The 20,115-nt window shown below is 57.7% G+C and overlaps 3 protein-coding genes across 5 annotated transcripts in view; all 3 read left to right on the top strand.

Moving 5' to 3' along the window:
* Positions 1–3,722, top strand: part of ece2b (endothelin converting enzyme 2b) — an 11,028-nt gene extending 7,306 nt beyond the window's left edge. For both annotated transcript variants that reach the window (XM_086164894.1, XM_086164895.1), the window contains exons 11-19: positions 50–160; positions 245–343; positions 1,101–1,178; positions 1,273–1,376; positions 1,470–1,580; positions 2,384–2,451; positions 2,529–2,719; positions 2,946–3,041; positions 3,167–3,722. In XM_086164894.1, the coding sequence (XP_086021020.1) occupies positions 50–160; positions 245–343; positions 1,101–1,178; positions 1,273–1,376; positions 1,470–1,580; positions 2,384–2,451; positions 2,529–2,719; positions 2,946–3,041; positions 3,167–3,343 (1,035 nt within the window). In that variant the 3' untranslated portion in view covers positions 3,344–3,722. The remainder of the gene's footprint in view (positions 1–49; positions 161–244; positions 344–1,100; positions 1,179–1,272; positions 1,377–1,469; positions 1,581–2,383; positions 2,452–2,528; positions 2,720–2,945; positions 3,042–3,166) is intronic.
* Positions 3,723–4,723: 1,001 nt separating this feature from the next.
* On the top strand, positions 4,724–13,655 carry ano7 (anoctamin 7). The gene is made up of 24 exons (XM_086164796.1): positions 4,724–4,786; positions 5,729–5,931; positions 6,565–6,622; positions 6,702–6,832; positions 6,934–7,041; positions 7,127–7,263; positions 7,395–7,452; positions 8,640–8,750; positions 8,827–8,986; positions 9,079–9,169; positions 9,266–9,362; positions 9,445–9,588; positions 9,800–9,937; positions 9,998–10,096; positions 10,234–10,336; positions 10,500–10,611; positions 10,732–10,786; positions 10,937–11,034; positions 11,514–11,665; positions 11,738–11,943; positions 12,021–12,160; positions 12,706–12,796; positions 12,929–13,048; positions 13,128–13,655. The coding sequence occupies exons 2-24, from the start codon at positions 5,845–5,847 to the stop codon at positions 13,293–13,295; spliced, it is 2,664 nt and encodes an 887-aa protein (XP_086020922.1). The 5' UTR covers positions 4,724–4,786; positions 5,729–5,844; the 3' UTR covers positions 13,296–13,655.
* Positions 13,656–14,365: 710 nt separating this feature from the next.
* eif4h (eukaryotic translation initiation factor 4h) lies at positions 14,366–19,875 on the top strand. 2 transcript variants are annotated; one of them, XM_086164725.1, is made up of 6 exons: positions 14,366–14,489; positions 16,935–17,122; positions 17,442–17,506; positions 17,588–17,684; positions 18,621–18,788; positions 18,900–19,875. In XM_086164725.1, exons 1-6 carry the CDS (start codon positions 14,422–14,424, stop codon positions 19,037–19,039), a joined length of 726 nt encoding a protein of 241 aa, XP_086020851.1. In that variant the 5' UTR covers positions 14,366–14,421; the 3' UTR covers positions 19,040–19,875. The 2 variants fall into 2 exon arrangements, with proteins under 2 accessions (XP_086020851.1, XP_086020853.1); XM_086164727.1 differs by having other exon boundaries at positions 14,367–14,489; positions 18,624–18,788.
* Positions 19,876–20,115: the final 240 nt, after the last annotated feature.

The raw sequence follows: 20,115 nt of genomic DNA, 5'->3' as shown, positions 1-20,115 counted from the left end.
TGCCGTGAGTAACAGTGGTGTTGTGCGCACGTGTGTGTGCACGTTGCAGTCGTGCACGCCACGCTGGCAGACCTGCATCGGAAACACGGACGACACGCTGGGCTTCGCTCTGGGCGCGCTCTTCGTCAAGGCCACCTTCGACAAGCACAGCAAAGAGATCGTGAGTATGGCGGTGGCGGCGGCGGCGACGGTCCGGCGCCGGCGGGGACGCCGTCACGCTCACATCCTTCTCCTGGCGTCGCAGGCCGAGGAGATGATCGACGAGATCCGCTCGGCCTTCAAAGGGTCCCTGGACCGGCTGACCTGGATGGACGACCAGACCAGACAAGCTGCCAAAGACAAGGTAGAACCGGAACCCGCCGCTGCTCCTGGAGAGAACCAGTGACCAACGTGGAGATCCAACCACGCGTGTCCTACCTTCAGCTAGCACAGGACGTCCTTCTGAGGTTCTCGTACCTCTGAGAGGTCTAGGGAGTGCAGTACACACTGCACAAGCACTACATAAGTACTTCTCCACACCTGTAAAGTACTTAACTTATCCATGGCTGGAGTAATCTGGCTGTTGAAACTTCTTCTTCTTCTTCTTCTTCTTCTTCTTCTTCTTCTTCTTCTTCTTCTTCTTCTTCTTCTTCTTCTTCTTGGGTTTGCTCCCTTCAAGAGTGGCCTCAGCCAACCACCTGCCTCCATCAAACCTCTCACCCCAACTCCTGTCCTCCTTCCCTCCATCCATAAACCTGGTCTTCCTCCAGGCCTCCTGCAGCTCCAACCCTTCCACTCAGATCTTCTCCATGCCTCCTCTGTCCACATCCAAACCATCTCAATGAGACTTTATCTCCAGAACATCTGATCCTGATCCTCTCCATCCTCCTCCCTCCCAAAGAGGAACCTCCACATCTTCATCTCAGCTGCCTCCAGCTCTGCCTGCTCTTCTCCTGCTGTCCTCTAAAGTGTCCAGTAGTTTGAGTTCTAGCAGCAGGATCAGAAGTCTTTAGTTGTAGAAGCAGCTCTTCCAGACAGGTCCTCCATCTGTGGAGGTCAGTTTGGTTGCTCCTACGAGCATCGGACGGGTTCTAACGCCTCCGCCTGACTCGCCCCTTCAGGCCGACGCCATCTACGACATGATTGGATTCCCAGAGTTCATCCTGGACCCCAAGGAGCTGGACGACGTCTACGACGGGGTGAGTGGCAGCTGTCAATCACCCGGCGGTGGTGGCGGGCGTGTGACGTGTGACGTGTGACGTGTGACGTGTGACGTGTCTCCTGTCCTTCCAGTACGAGGTGTCCGACGACAGCTTCTTCTCCAACATGCTGAACTTCCTGAACTTCTCGTCCCGGGTGATGTCCGACCAGCTGAGGAAGACTCCCAACAAAGACCAGTAAGGAGACGAATGTGTGTGTGTGTGTGTGTGTGTGTGTGTGTGTGTGTGTGAGATGGACGGAGCTGACCCGTCTGCTGTTGTCTCCTCCAGGTGGAGTATGACGCCCCCCACGGTCAACGCCTACTACATGCCCACCAAGAACGGCATCGTGTTCCCCGCAGGGATCCTCCAGGCCCCCTTCTACGCCCAGGACCACCCCAAGTCCGTCTGACCTCCTGCACGTCTGTCTGTCGTAGCTTCCGCCGGTCTGAACCTGTGGTGGAGTCCTGGTCTGCTCAGAGCTCCACCAGCAGAACTTAGACTGCACACAAGTTCTTCTCCGCAACTGTCAAGATCTTAACTTGTGCACGATTTAAGTTGTCTGGGTGTTGAAACTTCTTCTTCTGCTTCTCCTGAGGACTGCTTCTCCAGGGGTGACAGCCAATCACCTTCTCCATCTAACCTTGTCCTCTCACACCAACTAACTTCATGTCCTCCCTCCCTCCTCTCTGGTCCTCAAACCTCCAGCCTCAGCATGCTTCTACCAGATGGTGCTTCTCCACCATCCCTCCTCATGTCCATGTCCAAAGCATCTCAGTTCTCCAGAACATCCTTCTTGATCCTCTCCATCCTCCTCACTCCCAAAGTAGAACCTTCACATCTCCATCTCTGCTGCCTCCGGCTCCTCCTGCTGTAGTTTGAGAACTAGAACCAGGATTAGATGTAGAACCAGTAGGACTTCCAGGCAGGTCCAACCAAGCTGGATGTCCTGGCCCTCAGCAGTGGTCTTCTCCTGGGTGTCTCCAAACCTGACCTCCATCTTCTCCACCTTTCCTATCCTTCTGGCTGATGCTTCTTTCCACCACCTCTTCTCCACCCTCTGCTGTGCTCTGGTCCAGATGTCCTGCAGAAAGAAGAAGGAAGTTTGGGTCTTTAGAGAGCGAGGTTTTTGCGTGGCTCCGTCGCCGAGGAGCGTTGGAGCTCTGTTTCCCAGACTTAACACCGCGTGTTTGCGGCGTCCGCAGGGCGTTGAACTTCGGCGGGATCGGCGTGGTGATGGGTCACGAGCTCACGCACGCCTTCGACGACCAGGGTGAGTGCGACGGCGGCGCCGGCGCCGGCGGTTCTGCGGCGCGAGCCGGTCCTGACGCTGCGGCGCTCTGCCTCCAGGCCGGGAGTACGACAAGGAGGGGAACCTCAGGCCGTGGTGGCAGAACTCGTCGGTGGAGGCCTTCCGGCGGCGGACGGAGTGCATGACGGAGCAGTACAGCCAGTACACCGTCAACGGCGAGCACGTCAACGGGAAGCAGACGCTGGGGGAGAACATCGCCGACAACGGCGGCCTGAAGGCGGCGTATCACGTCAGTACCGGATCTCCCACGTCTCCTCGCGCCGCCAAACTCAACCTGTCGAGATGAGAACAACTTTATTTATCCCGAAGGAGATGGTTGTGCCAGAGGTTCAAGCAAAGACAACAGTAATAGATAATAGAAGGAAGGAGGGAGAATAAGAACGTCTTAAGAAGGTCTTCAGTACAAAGATTTGAAGATCAGAAGGTTTGAAGTTCTCTCCACCCGTTCTCCTCAGGCCTACCAGTCCTGGGTGCGGAAGAACGGCGAGGAGAAGCGACTTCCTGCCGTCAACCTCACCAACGACCAGCTCTTCTTCGTGGGATTCGCTCAGGTGAAGGACGCCGCCCTTTGCTGCTCCTCCTTTGGATCTTCTCCCATCCTGAGGGAAGGATCTGCTTGCGGGAGAAGATGTCGGGGCGCAGCGTCGCCCCTCTGAAGCTTCTCCGTGTCTTCCAGGTGTGGTGCTCCGTCCGGACCCCTGAGAGCGCCCACGAGGGCCTGATGACCGACCCGCACAGCCCCCCGCGCTACCGCGTCATCGGCACGCTCGCCAACTCGCCGGACTTCAGCCGCCATTTCCACTGCCCCGCAGGGACGCTCATGAACCCCGGGAGGGGCTGCGAGGTCTGGTAGGCGGGCGGCGGCGCCAGGAGCGGCGGCCCGGCGGCGCCAGAACCGGCCCGGCGGCGCCAGGAGCGGCGGCGCGGCGGCGTCTTCATGAGCGGCTCCTCGCCAGGCGAAGCTCCTTAGTGTCTTACTTAGTCATCCCGAGGCCGTGGCTGGGATTTGAGACGATGGGACCGACCTCCCGTCCGGATCGGACCGACGAACGCACGGGGACCGGCGACGGCGAAGCCACGCGGGAGATATTACGCTTTATTGATTATCGGTGATCGATTCTTATTTATAGGCTTGGTTCATGTCCATTGTATGAAAGAGCTCTGTAACTATGTCTCTGTTTGATGACATCAGTGTGATGACCTCATACAACAAGTCAGCTGTTACATCATCACCCGTGGCCTCCCGTGTGTGTGTGTGTGTGTGTGTGTGTGAGCTCCTGCGGTTGCATCTTAAAGTCAAGAAGTACTGGTACTTTCAGAACCCAGGCGTCTGCTGCTGGTTCCCTTTGCGCCCCAAAAGTCAGGAGGTTTTTACCTTCAGGACCCGGAGGGGGTGTGTTTTTCCCCTTTATGCCCAAAGAAGTCAGGAGTTGATGACCATCAGCTTGAAGAAGTCAGGTGTTTATGACCATCAGCTGCCAGGTGATCAATGCTCCTGAACAGCAGCAGCTTTGATCCTGATTTGGCCTCAAAGTCCTACAAAGGTGATCAATCAAGTACTTTTCCAGAAGAAACTATGGGGAGGATTTGAACCCTCTCAGGTCTTGTTGTGTCACCACCTCTCTGGTTCTTGGTTCAACCTGAGAGTCGCTGAGAAATCAATTTATTTACCACACACACACACACAGACACAGACACACACACACACACACACACACACACACACACACACAGGATGCCAACAGAAGCTATAAGAGCAGGAGGAATCAGCTGGTCGTCATGGCGACGGATGAAGGCCACGATCCCTCGGCCCGGGTCCGGGTCCAGGGTCTTGTGACTGGGAGGTCTTCCGCAGGTTCTCCTGGGTTCCCCACCCTCTACGACCTCCTCCGTCCTCCTAAAACACTCCACGGGTCGGTTGAAGATCGCGGTCGTGGACGAGAAGGTGAACGGTGGAATGACCGACGGCTGGCTCGCGGGTTAAGCCCCGCCCCCGGCGGTAGGCTCCGCCCCCCTGTTCCGGGAGCCGGCGAAGATGTCAAAGTCCACAAAGACAGAAATAGAGCGAGAGGGTGGGAGATCTTCCCTGAACCTGAGCTGGGAGGAGCTTCATCTCCAGCCAGACCTGCAGCCAGACTCCACACCAGCCTGATGTCACTGCTGGGGGCGGAGCCTGGAGGGGCGGGGCTTGGAGGGGCGGGGCCTGGAGGGGCGGGGCCTCGAAGCAGAAGCTTTAAGTGTCAGCAAACAGTTCAAACCTCAGGAGAGCAGTGCTGGAGCCACACACACACACACAGGTAAGACACACACATACACACACACACACACACACACACACACACACAAGTAAGACACACACATACACACACAGGTAAGACACACACATACAGACACACACACACACACATATAAGACACACACACATAAGACACACACACACACATAAGACGCGCGCACACACACACACACACAGCTAAGAAACACACACACACACACAGACGTAAGACACACACGCACAGGTAAGGCACACACACACAGGTGAGACACACACACACACAGGTAAGGCACACACACACAGGTGAGACACACACACACACAGGTAAGGCACACACACACACGGGTAAGATGCACACACACACACAAGTAAGACACACACACGTGAGACACACACATCCACAGGTAAGATAGAAACACACAGGTAAGTTACACAAACACACATGTAATATAAAAAAAAACTAAGATAGAAAGACACACACGAGTAAGACACACACACACAGGCAAGATACACACTCACACATAGGATACACACACAGGTAAGATACAAACACACAGCCGGATAAGAGAGAACGAGACACACACACGCACACACACACACACACACACACACAGGTAAGAGAAACATACACACACGAGTGAGAGATACACACACACAGGTTAGAACAACACATGCAGGTAAGACACGCAACAAAGCACAGGTGACAGACATGCAACACACACACACAGGAAAGACAAGACACACACACAGGTGAGAGACATACAACAAACACACAGGCTAGAGCAACAAACACAGGTAGTACAACACACACACACATGTATGAAACATACAACAAACACACAGGTTAGAACAACACACACACACACACACACACACACACACACACACCCATGTTGTGGAGGGGTTCTCCTGGGACGTTGTCTGGCTGCTCCACGATCCTCTGACCGCAGTCCTTGCATTACACAGCGATCGGTCGCCGTGGGAACAACGTGATCGACGATCGATCGATCGATCGGCCGCCGGCTGCGACGCCGCTGACGAGACAGGAAACGGGAAGCGAAGGCGACGTCGGTTCCAGGATGAAGGCGAGGGCCGAGCGCAGCGACAAGGCCGTCCTCATCAACATGGACACCACGTCCAACGGCAACTATGGCAGCGTCGCCACGGTAACGTATCTTATCGCTGTCCAATCAAGACTTGAGACACAACCTGTGATTGACAGCCATGATGATGATGTCCCGTTGAGCGCGAGCGAGAAAGCCTAACGGCATCGGTAGCGTGCTATTCTGCTCACCGTTAGCCGCCGCGGGGGAAGCTTCAAACTGCCGTTAGCTTAGCTTGTATAAAACTGTTAGCCTAGCCTAGCGCCGCGCGGGGGGGCAGCTTGCGTGAGAAACTGTGTGGCAGCGAGCGGGAAACGGGAAGTGGATGGCGAGGGCGGGTTCGGACGAGACGGGAAACGGTTTGTCCTGATCTTCCTGCGACCCCCGGAGGGAACAATGAGCCTCCAAGAGCAGGAAAAGGTGGAGTTGAAGGAGGTTGAGGGATGAGAGGAACTGGAGCTAAACCACAAACACAACCTGAGTGGGAACTACAAGCCCCAGGAGCCTCCAGGGCCGTGGAAGAGGATGAGGAGGAGGGACAGATGGAGAACAAATAGACTCATAATTAATGCCAAACCACTGAAAACGACACGAGCTGCGAGTGCCGTTAAAAGCATACAAGTGCAGGGGTGTCATGCGCTCGGTGGGCGGAGCCTAACCAGAACCGGTCCCGCCGCTCTGTGTGACTCTTCCCAGGATGCACCTGCTCGGCCTCGGGACAAGAACATGTTTGGAGACGGAAAAACTCGCGTGGGTGAGTCGGAGCCCTGTAGGGTCAACGTGAGCCGGCGGGACGATCGGTACCACCTACATCTTCTGCTCTTCTGGGCCAGACTTTGTGCTGGTGTGGGAGGAGCCCAACAGCCCCGAGAAGGAGGAGGACGCAGACGTTAACGCCGCCCACAGGAAGTGGAGGACAACGTTTCTGAAAAGGCTGAAACGTGCCGGGATCCTTCAGGAGGAGGTGAGGCCAGAACTTAGACCGGCAGCAGGTTCAGAACCAGGAGGAGTCTTCTGAGGAGCCGGGTTCCTCCGGTTCCCCGATGGACTCCGCTCTGTGTCCAGAGAAGCGTCCTCCAGCCGAAGACCAGGATCTACTTCGTACTCCTCAGCGCCCCGTGGAACGTCCTCTGTTACTACGCTGAGGAGATCAGCCTGAGGGTTCCCCTGCAGGTAGGAACCGGGACCAGGACCGGGACCGGGACCGGGACCGGGACAGACTGAAGGATATTCCTGAGGTTCTCTTCTTATCCCACAGATCATCGACTCCCAGAACACCAACTGGTCGGACCGGATGTTCCAGAGTCTGTCTCTGCCAAACCCCCTGAAGCAGGACGTTCCCAACCCTCCACAAGACTTCTACACCTGCCAGTTCAGGACCAACAAGCTGCAGAGGTCCAGTATCTCTTTGGCGCCCCAACGTTGTACTTCCTGTTTCCTGGCGCCCGAGTCAGTCCGACCCCGGGTCGGTTTCATGTCGGCACCGGTCCACTCTGACGGCCCTCTGCGCTGCCCTGTGTCTTCAGGTTCCTGGGCAGCGATGACAGGGAGAACTTCTTCAAGACCACCCAGAGGCACCAGGTGGTGAGTGTCTGATCCCGTCGGTCCAGACCAGAACGGAACCCAGAGCAGATCTGGGTTGGAAACATCACCGTCTGATGCATCTTGTTGCATTCATATAGCAGAAGGACCAAGGACCTCAGGTCCTATGATGGTCTTAGCTCCTGATCCAAGGCAGGGTCTTCTGAAGGTTCCACAGACTCATAGGTGCTTGATGATTGGACAAATGGAGTGGCAAAGAGATCCAAGCTCCTCTGGCCTGCTACGCCTCAGAGGGCTTCCAGGACTCGCAGAGGAACATCTACATTACGAAGTGCGGAGTTAGCGCTGAGTTAACGATGTTAGCGGCTAACAAGGTTCTTCACTCGGCAAAGCAGATCAGGGAGAAGATCCAGGTCCTGGTGAAACCTTGTCGAAATCTTCTCGTCGTGTCAAGTGAAGTGAGGACATTCAAGACCAGATGTCCTGACGAGAAGATCTCGACAAGTGCAGGGAGTAGGTAAAAACACCTCGAGGTGATGGTTCCATGAACGCTGTGGCACCATGGAACACCTGCATGGTGGTCACACCGTCTTCTTCTTCTTCATTGGTTCCTCTCTGAGTGTGGAGCTGAAGGTGCTCTCAGCAGAAGATACTTCCTGGAGCCAAACTCCAGCTGGATGGGTCTTAGAGCTTGCAGAACTTGGACGATGACTTGGAACATCAGCTCTGAAGAAGGATGACTGTCCTTGAATGCCCGTCCTCGTCCTTCTCCTCGCAGCTGATGGTCTACCGGAGAACGTAGACATGGTCCTGGGAGGTCTGTGGACCTCACCGGGCTCCTATTTTGAGATGAAGAGATGCTCTAAGGTCTAAGGTTAGAAGGTCACAGGAGATCTGTGACCCTGAGGAGGAGCAGCAGGGTGAAGAACATCTGCCAGAAGCAGGCAGAGCACAGCTCAGGTGGGACCAGGTCTGACTGGAGGAGACCAGCCTCCTATTAGATCACAATCCAGGATGTCTCTGTCAGCAGGCGGATGTGACTCCACCTCCTCAGCAAACACACACACACACACACACACACACACACAGGTACAGACACACACAGATGCAGACACACATACTTAATGACCTTAAGTACACACAGGTAGGAGATGAGTTCACGCGGGACGATGTTGTCGTTAGCCTAGCCTAGCCTAGCTTAGCTTAGCACGGCTGTCCTGTGCGCGCAGCTGTACGAGATCCTGGCCCGCACGCCGTACGGCTCGGCGTCCAGCGGCGAGGTCGGCGTGGACCGTCTGCTGAGCGAGCAGGTCTTCACCGCCGCCTACCCTCTGCATGAGGTGAGCTCCTCCACGCCGCCTTCTCCAACACGCCAAGCAGGGACGTCACGTGTGTGTGTGTGTGTGTGTGTGGCAGGGAGGCTTTGGCTCCGCCCCCGCCGCCCCCGCGGCGCCGGGCCTCAGGCAGGTCCTGTACTGGCACTGGGCCCGCTGGTCCTGCTGGTGCCGCTACCAACCCCTGGACCACATCCGGGAGTACTTCGGGGAGAAGATCGCACTGTACTTTGCCTGGCTAGGTAACCACGGCAACGCCTAACACACACACACACACACACACACCCCGCGCTACCTGAAAGAATGACTGCATGTGTTTCCATGGCGACGCCAGGGTTCTACACCGGCTGGCTGGTGCCGGCGTCTCTGATCGGGACGCTGGTGTTCCTCGCCGGTTTCTGGCTGATGGCGACCGACGTCCCCGCGTGAGTCCACGCACGCCGCACGCCACCTGACACCTGCACGCCACCGTGACCTGTGTGTGTGTGTGTGTGTGTGTGTGTGTGTGTGTGTGTGTGCAGGAAGGAGCTGTGCGACAGCGGTGGCGCCTTCATCATGTGTCCTCTCTGCAACATCTGCACCTACTGGAACTACTCCAGCATCTGCGTCACCTACAAGGTGTGGAGGTGTGGAGATGTGGAGGTTCCTCGGAGGTTCTGCTCCCTGGACCCTGCTGGATTCTGCTCCTCCGTCCCTGCAGGCCGGCGTTCTCTTCGACAACGGCGGGACCGTCTTCCTCAGCGTCTTCATGTCCCTGTGGGCCGTCACCTTCCTGGAGTACTGGAAGAGGACCTGCTCCACTCTGGCCCACCACTGGGACTGCTCCGACTTCGAGGACATAGAGGTGCTGCTCCACCGCCCGTCCTGGTCTGGTCCTGGTCTGGTCCTGGTCTGGTCCTGGTCTGGTCCTGGTCTGGTCCTCACCCGTCCATGAGGACAGGACGGTGTTACAGACAAACTAGGACACGAACCATTTCTAAAGATCCGAGCAGAAAGACCCGGAGCTGAAGCCGCTCCTGGCCGCGACCTCTGACCTCTGACCTCCTGGTCTGCAGGAGCGACCTCGCCCGGAGTTCACCGCCATGGCGCCGATGACCATGAGGAACCCGGTGACGGGAGCGGAGGAACCCTACTTCCCCGAGACCAAGAGGATGAACAGGACCCTCACGGGCTGCATGGCCATCATCACCATGGTGAGACCTCCGACCTCTGACCTCTGACCTCCAACCTCTGACCCCGCCCCCTGTGTCCAGGTGATGGTGGTCCTCATGTTCATCATCGCCATCATCTTGTACCGCTCCATCCTGACCATCGTCATCTACAAGTCTGGGAACACCTTCTTCAGCCTCTCCGTCAGTCCACACCTTCTCCACCGCACCAGATCCCTCTGCAGATGTTTGCTGCCACCTGGTGGACACCTAACACTGCTCTGTGTGTGTGTGTGTGTGTGTGTGTGTGTGTGTGTGTGTGTGTGTGAGATGGTTCTCAGGCAGGGAGGATTGCCAGTCTCACCGGCTCTGTCCTGAACCTCCTGGTGATCCTGGTGTTGTCTCGCTTCTACATCTCCTTGGCCCACATCCTCACCCGCTGGGGTGAGTCGCCTCCTCCTTTCACTGCTTCTTCTCCTCCAGGTTCTACCAGGTATCTGAATTGTACTTTTATTCACGCTCAAGAACACAGAAGAAACACCCCCTGTGTGTGTGTGTGTGTGTGTGTGTGTGTGTCTGTGTGTGTGTGTGTGTGTGTGTGTGTCAGAGATGCACCGCACACAGACCAAATATGAGGACATGTTCATCCTGAAGGTTTTCATCTTCCAGTTTGTCAACTTCTACTCTTCTCCAGTTTACATCGCCTTCTTCAAGGGCAGGTGAGGCTCCTACACCATCTCCACCTCCACCTTCTCCACCTCCTCCACCTCCTGCCGTGGGTGGAGGTGTGGTCCTTGTGGCGGTGACCTCCTCCCTGTGTTTGGTGTGTGTGGTTGCAGGTTCGTCGGTTACCCCGGCAACTACCTGACTCTGTTCGGGGTCCGGAATGAAGACGTGAGTGTTGAAGTCCTTCCTTCTTCTCTTCTCCTGCGGTGCCGAGCTCCAGGGTTCACTCTGACCTCCGGGTGCTGTGGTCCTCCTGGATCATGAAGGAGGAGGAACGTTGAAGAACCTTCTCGTCCTTCATGTGTGTGTGTTCTCCAGTGCGGCGCTGGAGGCTGTCTGATAGAGCTGGCCCAGGAGCTGCTCGTCATCATGGTGGGGAAGCAGCTGATCAACAACGCTCAGGAGTTCATCTGCCCGTAAACACACACACACACACACACACACACACACACACAGATGCATTCACACAGTCACACACACTATCTCTCACTCACACAAACTTGCACACTCAGACAGTCTCAAAGACACACACACACACACACACACACACACACACACACAGTCGTCCAGGCTTGCAGGCGGCAGCAGGTGTCAGGAGTTCCTCAGGAGGGTCTGAGAGCTTCATCCTGGTATTTGTCATCAATGGTGTTAGCATTGTGCTAAAAACATGGCGGCTTGCCCGGTGTCCGACAGATGCTAACACATGCTAAGAGGCTAGCGCAGGCGGCCATTTTTGAAAGAGGAAGCCCCTGATTGCGTGGCGTGTGAGGTGTCAGATGCTAGCAGACGGCTAACGCGCTCATAGGACGCGGCGTTGAGCAGCGAGCGGAGGGCGCAGGCTGGCGCCGCCGCGCTCGTCCGCCGCTTCAGGTGACGGCGGCGGGTGGTCCGGCAGGAAGCTGATGGCGTGGTGGCAGAAGAGGAAGATGGGAGCGCGGCTGAAGGAGGACGGCGAGGAGGAGGAGGAGGAGGAGGAGGCGTCGCCCTGGGAGGCCGACTACCAGCTGCTGGTCTCCGAAGGTCTCTTCAGCGAGTACCTGGAGATGGGTGGGTCTCCGCCCGGCGCCGGCTCGTCCCTCCGGGCCGGATTCCGATGGTCCCGCCCCTCCTCTTCCTCAGTGATCCAGTTTGGCTTCATCACCATCTTCGTGGCGGCGTGCCCCCTGGCGCCGCTCTTCGCCCTCATCAACAACTGGGTGGAGATCCGGCTGGACGCCCAGAAGTTCGTCACGGAGTACCGGCGGCCGGTGGTGGAGCGGGCGCAGGACATCGGCATCTGGTTCCCCATCCTGCAGTTCATCACGCACATGGCCGTCTTCAGCAACGTGAGCGCCGCCCGCACGCCGCCGCCGCCGATGTCACCGCTCCGGCGGCCAATGGGATCTCTCCCTGTCCCGTCCAGGCTTTTCTCATCGCCTTCACCTCCTCCTTCCTGCCAAGGCTTTATTACCAGTACACCCAGAACCACACGCTGAGCGGCTTCATCAACTTCACCCTCGCCATCGCCCCCAGGAACTACACACAGTCACACACACCCTGCAGGTGGGGAACACACACACACACACACACACACACGCACACACGTCACAAACCGTTGCCCGGCTATAAGTTGTCATCTCTGGTTGCTGTTGTCTGACGGTTGTGAGTTGTTTGTCGGTCGCTGGGTGTCAGGTGTTGTTGTCATCGTTGTCTGTTGATGTCCAACTGTGTTCTCATTGTTGTTGAAATCTGAATTCAACACAACCTGTTTGTTGTCTGCTTGTTGTCTGATTGATGTCTGTCTGATGTCTGGCTGTTGTCTGGCTGTTGTCTGCTTGTTGTCTGCTTGTCTGCTTGTTGCCTGTCTGATGTCTGTCTGATGTCTGGCTGTTGTCTGGCTGTTGTCTGCTTGTTGTCTGCTTGTCTGCTTGTTGCCTGTCTGATGTCTGTCTGATGTCTGGCTGTTGTCTGGCTGTTGTCTGGCTGTTGTCTGCTTGTTGTCTGCTTGTTGTCTGCTTGTTGTCTGCTTGTTGTCTGCTTGTTGCCTGTCTGATGTCTGCTTGTTGCCTGTCTGATGTCTGCTTGTTGCCCCCCTCTGGTCTCTTCAGGTATCGCGGCCTCAGGGATGAGAACGGTCACTTCCTGCCGGAGTACTTCCATCTCCTCGCCATCCGTCTGACCTTCGTCATCGTCTTTGAGGTCAGTGCCAGGAAGGGGCGGGGCCTGTCAGGGGGCGGGGCCTGTCTGGAAGGTAAACGTTCTGACCCTCTAAAAGAAAGGAGGGGAGCTCGGCGCGCTTCACTCGACGGAGGATCTTCTGCTCTTCCTCAGCACGTGGTCTTCTTCGTCGGCCGTCTGATCGACATGATGGTCCCCGACATCCCTGAGGAGGTGGAGATGAAGGTGAAGAGGGAGCACTACATGGCCAAGGAGGCTCTGGCTGAGAACCAGGTACCTGCCGCCGCTCAGGTCAGTCTGAAGAGCTTCACCTTCTTCTGGACGCTCTTCATCTGGCCACGTCCGCCCGCAGTCTCTGGCGACCTCCATGATCACGGCGATGACGGAGGAGCAGCCTGCCGAGGTGCACCGCCGTCGGTCCAGATCCTCGGGTCTCCGGGCTCCTTCTCCCCCGTCACTCCTGCAGAACGTCCCCGAGGAACCGGACGACATCTCTTTAGAGGAGCCCAAGGACCGGTAGAGGTCCTGCCGGCGCCGACGCTGCGCCCGGAGATCTACGTCCAGCTATGAAGACGCGTAGAAGCTCTTCCAGGTCCACAAAGGTTGTCTCGACTTGAAAACTGCAGGATCTCCGCTGGACCCGGACCTCCAAGAAAAACAGGAACTGGAAATAAAACAAGTTGAACATCTCAAACTGTCAATGTTCAGAGAGATGCTGAGAAATACAGGCTCTACTTTAGCTCCCTGAAGGCATCACCAGCAGACCTCTGCTCCTGCAGGACCTGCAGGACCTCCAGGACCTCCAAGTCCTGCAGGACCTCCAAGTCCTACAGGACCTTCTGCTCAGCACCACAATCTGTCTGAATAAATGATGCATACATAAGTGTGGTGCCCACCTTTGTGTCAGTGTGTGTGTGTGAGAGAGAAACACTATTTCTGTGTGTGTGTGTGTGTGTGTGTGTGTGTGTGTAAGAAGGAGAGAGAGACTGAGACTTTTCCTGGTTGTGTCAGACAGTCAGACACACTGTGTGTGTGAGAGACACTCTGTGTGTGTGTGTGTGTGAGAGAGAGAGAGAGACTATTCCTGTGTGTGTGTGTGTGTTTGTGTGTGACACTGTGTGTGTGTGTGTGTGTGTGTGAAAGAGAGAGAGAGAGAGAGAGAGAGAGAGAGAGAGAGAGAGAGAGAGAGTGTGTGTGTGTGTGTGTGTGTTTGTGTAAGTGTTTGTGAAAGACACTATTGTGTGTGGGGGGCAATGTGTATGTGTGTGTGTGTGTGTGAGAGAGAGAGAGAGAGAGAGAGAGAGAGAGAGAGACAGTGTGTGTTCTTGTGTGTGTGTTTGTGAAAGACACTGTGTGGGGGGGCAATGTGTATGTGTGTGTGTGTGTTCTTGCGTGTGTGTGTGTGTCCACCTGCCGACGTGACGTCACTCAGGTGTGCTCACCGGAGCCCCGGGCCCCGGGGCGGGCCAGATGGTGCGGTGTCTCCCTGGTCCTGGTTCCCGGGTCGCTCACCGGGCTCCGGGATCCGGTCCGGGTCCGGGTCCGGGTCCGGGTCCCGGGCCGCGTTCAGGCGCGCGTCGGGCAGCTAAACCCGCCCCGGCAGTGACGTGCAGGACCTCCTCCTCCTCCGACACTCAGCAGCAGTAATGGCGGACTTCGACAGCTACGATGATCGGGACCGGGCCTACAGCAGCTTCGGCGGCGGCAGCAGAGGGTGAGTCCGCGCACGTCCGACGCGGAGCCCCGCCGGAGCGACGCCCGCTCCGGCGCCGCCGCCCGGACGGACCCCCGGCTCCGGGACGGCCGGGCCCCGGCGGCCGCGGAGCTGCGAGCGGGCCGGGCGGGACGCGCGGGTTCCGGGCGGCGCGGCTGGGAAACGCCGCGGTCTCCCCGCTCGGCGGCTAGCCGTTAGCCGCGGGCTAGCAGCGCCCCCGCCGCGGCGGGACAACGAGCCATGTGGCGCAGCTTCCCCGGGGGCTCGGAGCCCGGGACCGGGCGCTCCGTCAGCGGGGGCCGGAGCCCGGAGGCGGGGCGGCCGGCCGGCCGGGGACCCGGAGGCCGGAGGGCCGGAGGCCGGAGGCCGGGGCGGGCGGAGGCGGCTGCGGCTGCGGCGGCGGCGGGGCTGCGGATGCTCGCGGTCCGCATGGCAGCATCAGATGCCGCACATCATGCACGTAGGAAGCGATCGATCAGGTGGATCGGGGATCGATCCCTGCCCGCGGGTTTCGGTCGCAACCGATATCGCTTGTTTTCCTTTCTGCCTTTTCTTGGTTTTGTTTATTCCGTGCACCGCGGCGCGGAGCCCGAGCGGGGGTCCGCCGTCCCCGCGGCCGCGGGGGGCCGTCCCTGCCCGGCCGGGGATCGATCGGGGGACCCGCGGGGGACTGATCGATCACGATCACTTCTGATCTTCGGAAATGGTCTCGTTTCCATCACTTTGGACTTTGAGCTGCCGTGGAGCCAGGTGGACCTCCTCAGTGTTCCACCTCCGGTGCGTCGTGGAGGAGGAATCCACAGCTGGTCCTGGAGAACATCAGCCACCTCAGATCTGCAGGTTCTCACAGCTCCAGATCCAGCGAGCTAACAAAGAACCGTCCCGAGGAGGTGGACGTCCTCCAGAGGACCACGGCTGTTCCGTCCAGGCAGGTAGAAGCTCCCTCGCCATCTGGACCGTCTCCTCTGAGCACCAGGAACCCGCTGAAGCCCAGGCGGTCCCGGATGATCTGGCCCGCCGTCGTGGCGGTTCTGAACCTCAGCCCTGCACGGAGAAGGGAGAGAACCTGCATGCAAAGAGAGCTGATGGTGGACCTCAGGCATCCAGACCGTGGAGGCTCGGACCACCTGAGGATCACCTGGAGCTGGACAGCAAACCCTCGGCTGCTACGGTTCTAACTCGGCGAGCCAGCCTCTCTGTGGGATCACTCCAGGTTCTCCAAGTCCAGGCGGGTTCACTGAAGATGACGGCCCAGATCCTTCCAATAAAAACAGGATGTCGGCTGAGATTCTGGGGACACCATGGAGCACTCTTGGATCTTCATTCATCCATTGGTGATCATTACCTCTCCTCCTGCACCCAGTGGGGGGGGGGATCAGCCTCTGCTGAAGAAGCTGCTGCTCCTCCAGGAGGTTCTGCTGCTCCTCCGGGCTCATCCTGGAGAAAATTATGTCCTCACAAGACATTTCAAAACATCAAGTTGGAGTTTAGATTCTTACTCTGTGCAGCATCACCAAGACGTGCATGTGTGTGCGTGTGTGCGTGTGTGCGTGTGTGCGTGTGTGCGTGTGTGTGTGTGTGTGAGATGGACACCTGGTAATGTCACACCTCCTGCGTCTCCACTGTCCTCTCACCCCCTAGTGGTCGGTCGGTGTAACTGCAGCCTGTGGATGTGCGTAGTGTTCTAGTGGGTTCCACTCGTGTTCTGCTGGGTTCTAAGTCTCCTCTCATGTTCTAGTGGGGTTCGAGTTTCTCCATTAGCTGTGTGTGTGTGTGTGTGTGTGTGTGTGCGTGTGTGTGGGTCCAGATGGTCTGTGTGTTATGTGGAGGCGTGGCCACAGGTCCTAATTGATGGGCCTTGCAGGGAGTTTCAGGGGCTGCTCACATGGTGACCAGTTCAGTAGAGTATTATGGTCTGTCTGTTCTTGGAGTATAATACTGGGTCAAAGCATCACACTCGCGTTTCCCTGGTTACCATCATGACTGAGACGCCGGCATCATAGACCCGCCTCTCCCTGAACCCCCATGCATGTCAAAAACTACAAAAATGGCGGTGTTAGTGACCGCAGCCTCCTTGTCTGCCGTTCCTGGTGTGTCGGCGCTGCAACACCTCCTTCAGGCATGTGTGTGAACTGCAGCTACAGCAGCACCTTCACAAGGACACACACACACACACACACAGGCACACTGATGCTCACATACGAACACGTCCACATTGACGCACATACACACACATTGATACACTAAACCCTGATACAGACACATATAAACAAATACACTTGTGACATTACAAACGCACAATGATGTCTGCCTTGACCCATTGTGTGTGTGTGTGTGTGTGTGTGAAGGTCAATCTCTGGTCTCGGGTCAGTCGTGTCGTTGCTATGTGCGAGCAGGACCACTGATGGTCAGTTGCTGACTTCCTGTCCTGTCCTGCCCCCCCAGGCCGCGTGGCGGCGGCGGCCCCGGCGGGCCCCGGAAGGTGAAGGAGCTGCCGTCGGAGCCCCCGTTCACGGCGTACGTTGGGAACCTGCCCTTCCAGACGGTGCAGGGGGACATCGACTGCATCTTCAAAGAGCTCAACATCCGCAGCATCCGGCTGGTCAGGGACAAAGACACTGACAAGTTCAAAGGTCAGTCCCTCCTCGCCGGCGCCGGCTGCGGCCCGGACCTTTGCGCCGGGGCCGAAGGCCCGGCGTCCGACGCGTGACGTTAGCGTTGCCGCGCTAGCATTGCTAAGACTGCGCTTTGAAACCAATCTAAAAGTTTGACTTCCTGTCTCGAAGCCCGTGTCGCGAGACATCCACGGCGAGCTCTGAGCAGGGGGCGTGGCTCCGTGCAGGGGGCGTGGCCGAGGCCGTCCCCGGTGTCTCCAGCTCTGGGGACAGTAGCGTTTGGACGCGTTGAGGCGGCCGCCGGTTCTAAAGCAGGCAATCTGAAAACTCCCTGCAGGTTTTTGCTACGTGGAGTTCGACGACTTGGAATCCCTAAAAGAGGCGCTGGCGTACGACGGCGCGGTGAGTCGCCCCTCCGGGAAAGGTCCGACCCGCGGGTGGGAGCGCCGCCGAGCGCTGACCTCTGACCTCTGACCCCTGCAGTTGCTTGGCGATCGGTCGCTGAGGGTGGACATCGCGGAGGGACGGAGGCAAGAAAGAGGAGCCGGCGGCTTTGGCTTCAGGAAAGACGACGCTAGAGGTACGTGTGTGAGAATAGTCGTGTTAGCATACATGCTCATGTGATGCTATAGCCGTGTCTGAATCGCACGGACGGTGGGTGGAAATGTTCACCCTTCAACCTCAGGACCCCCTTTTATTTTGCATGCTGACCCACCTCGTGTCCAGGTCCAGCTAACACACAAGTGGTAGCTAGAGGGCTAACTGAGCTAGCTGGCAGCTGCGTTCCAGCTAGCGCCTGGCTGACAGGAGCATGTAGCACCGGCTGAACTTCACTCATGGAGATGTCACTTGATTCACCTTCGCCAAAAGGTCCACGCCGCAACCACTCCCACAATATTCTCCTTGGGCCAACATCTGAGCTGCTCCGGATGGACGACGAGTCCACCTCGAAGCTGTTGCTGTGGTTCTGACATCACAGGTCAGGTGGTGCAGCAGGGCTGCTCTCTGATTGGCTGATGGATCACCAGGGACCTCCAGCTCTTTGGTGCTGTCCTTCTGGTGCTGGGAGGGCATTGTGGTGGTGAAGGTGGGATCCACCAGGTCCGGGCGGAGCCACCAGTGCGTTTCAGGCTGGAGCGTCTGACCCGGGTCTGGGCCTGGACGTCCAGCAGCTGAACCATCTGAGCTCCTCCAAGGACCTTCTGGGTCGAACCCTCTGGCCTGAAAGTCAGTCAGCCGGAGGTGTTGGAAGAAGGGCAAAGAGTGGGTGGTAATGGGGGTGAGATGTTGAGGACCTCCTCCAGCATTCAGCTGCTGGTCTTCTGGGAGTCCCAACACAGGAGCTCAGCGTTGGGATGGGACATCTTGACCTAAGATCCCTGGAGCCCCTCATATGATGGTCCCCGTGTGTGTGTGTGTGTGTGTGTGTGTGTGTGTGTGTGTGTGTGTGTGTGTGTGTGTGTGTGTGTGTGTGTGTGTGTGTGTGTGTGTGTGTGTGTGTGTGTGTGTGTCCAAGCAGGCTTCAGAGATGACGACTACATGTCACGGGGCCGAGGAGCCGCTGCCTCCGGCGCCAGTCGCCTCGGCGACAGACGGGGTGGCGCCACCGGAGGAGGTATGGGACGCTTCAGAGAGGGACCGCCGCCACGCGGGGGCGGAACAGACTTCAGGGAACCATCTGAAGGTGGGTCACTGTCACCGTCGGCCATGTTTAATCACAAGGGGGCGGGGCTTGAATAAGCATGTGACGTTCCAATACATATGTGTGTGTGTGTGTGTGTGTGTGTGTATACAGAGGAGCGGGCGCAGCGGCCCCGCCTGCAGCTGAAGCCCCGCACCGTCTCGGAGCCGCTCAACCAAGTCGCCAACCCCAACTCCGCCATCTTTGGCGGCGCCAAGCCGCGGGAGGAAGTGATCCCCCGAGAGAAACCCTGAGAGACTGATGGCCGCCGGCCCGGGGGGGTGGGGGGGCGGGGGACGTAATCCGGACGAGTCTGAACGCCACCGTTAGTTTTCCTGACAGACAGCGAGCCCCGCCCTCCTCCTCCTCCTCTGCATCTTCTTCTTCTGTCTTCTTCCTCCTCCTCCTCTTCTCTTCTTCTTCAGTTGGAGCAGAATATTTATTCTTAGACGGAATAAACATGACTCACCTGATCGATAATAAACCTGTCAACACAACTCAACGAGCAGCTTGTCAGTGCATGCCCCGCCCCCCTGTGATGTCACGGCCCGCCCACCCATGTGACCTCCCCGAAGCCACGCCCCTTTTTGATGTCGCCCCGCCCCCTCGCGTTCAAACTGTTCTCTTGTGGTTCGGCAGAAGCCCCGCCCCCTCCGCATGATTCGTCATTGGAATGTTTTTTTTAAATGTGGAAAGTCGCTATGGCGACCAGGGTGGGCGGGGCTTCGCCGGCCCCGCCTCCTAATGTGAGTTGAGGTTTTGTTTGAAGAAAAAGAAGCCAGTGTTGTTCCGGCGGCGGCCAGAGGGGGCGCTATCGGCCCGGCAGCGCCTTCTCCACACACACCTGCTCCCTGGAGACCAGGACCAGGTGGGCTCCCGCTGCGATCTCACGTGGTCTCGGTCTTCGGCAGTTCTTTTTGCTAGTCCCGGTTCCGGTGTCCTGCTCCGAACCCCGGTCTCGGTCCCGGCCCTGCGGGACCGGGTCCGGGTCCCCCTCCCGCTTCTTTCTTTGTATCATCCAATCGGCTGTTTTAAATGTTTCTTGTTTTTCTTTTGCAACTGTTGAAGCAATAAAACTGAATCCTCAACATCCCAGGCCTGTGTGATTCTGGTTTTGAAGGGCCCGCGGGTCCCGGTCTGGGACTGAAGGGCCCACGGGTGCCCATTCCGGGCGCGAAGAGCCCGATCTGGATCTGAAGGCCCCAAGGGCCGTGGTCTGGGTGTGAAGGGCCCTGTGGTTTGGGGCTCCCGGTCCGTGTCCCAAGGGCCCATGGGCCCTGGTCTGGGTGTGAAGGGCCCTGTAGTTTGGGGCCCCTGGTCTGGGTCTGAC

Source organism: Fistularia commersonii, chromosome 18 (assembly GCF_037954325.1).
Source record: "Fistularia commersonii isolate RoL2024-O1a breed Wild chromosome 18, RoL_Fcom_v1.0, whole genome shotgun sequence".
Lineage (NCBI taxonomy): Eukaryota > Metazoa > Chordata > Actinopteri > Syngnathiformes > Fistulariidae > Fistularia > Fistularia commersonii.
This window is presented reverse-complemented; position numbering and strand designations above follow the sequence as displayed.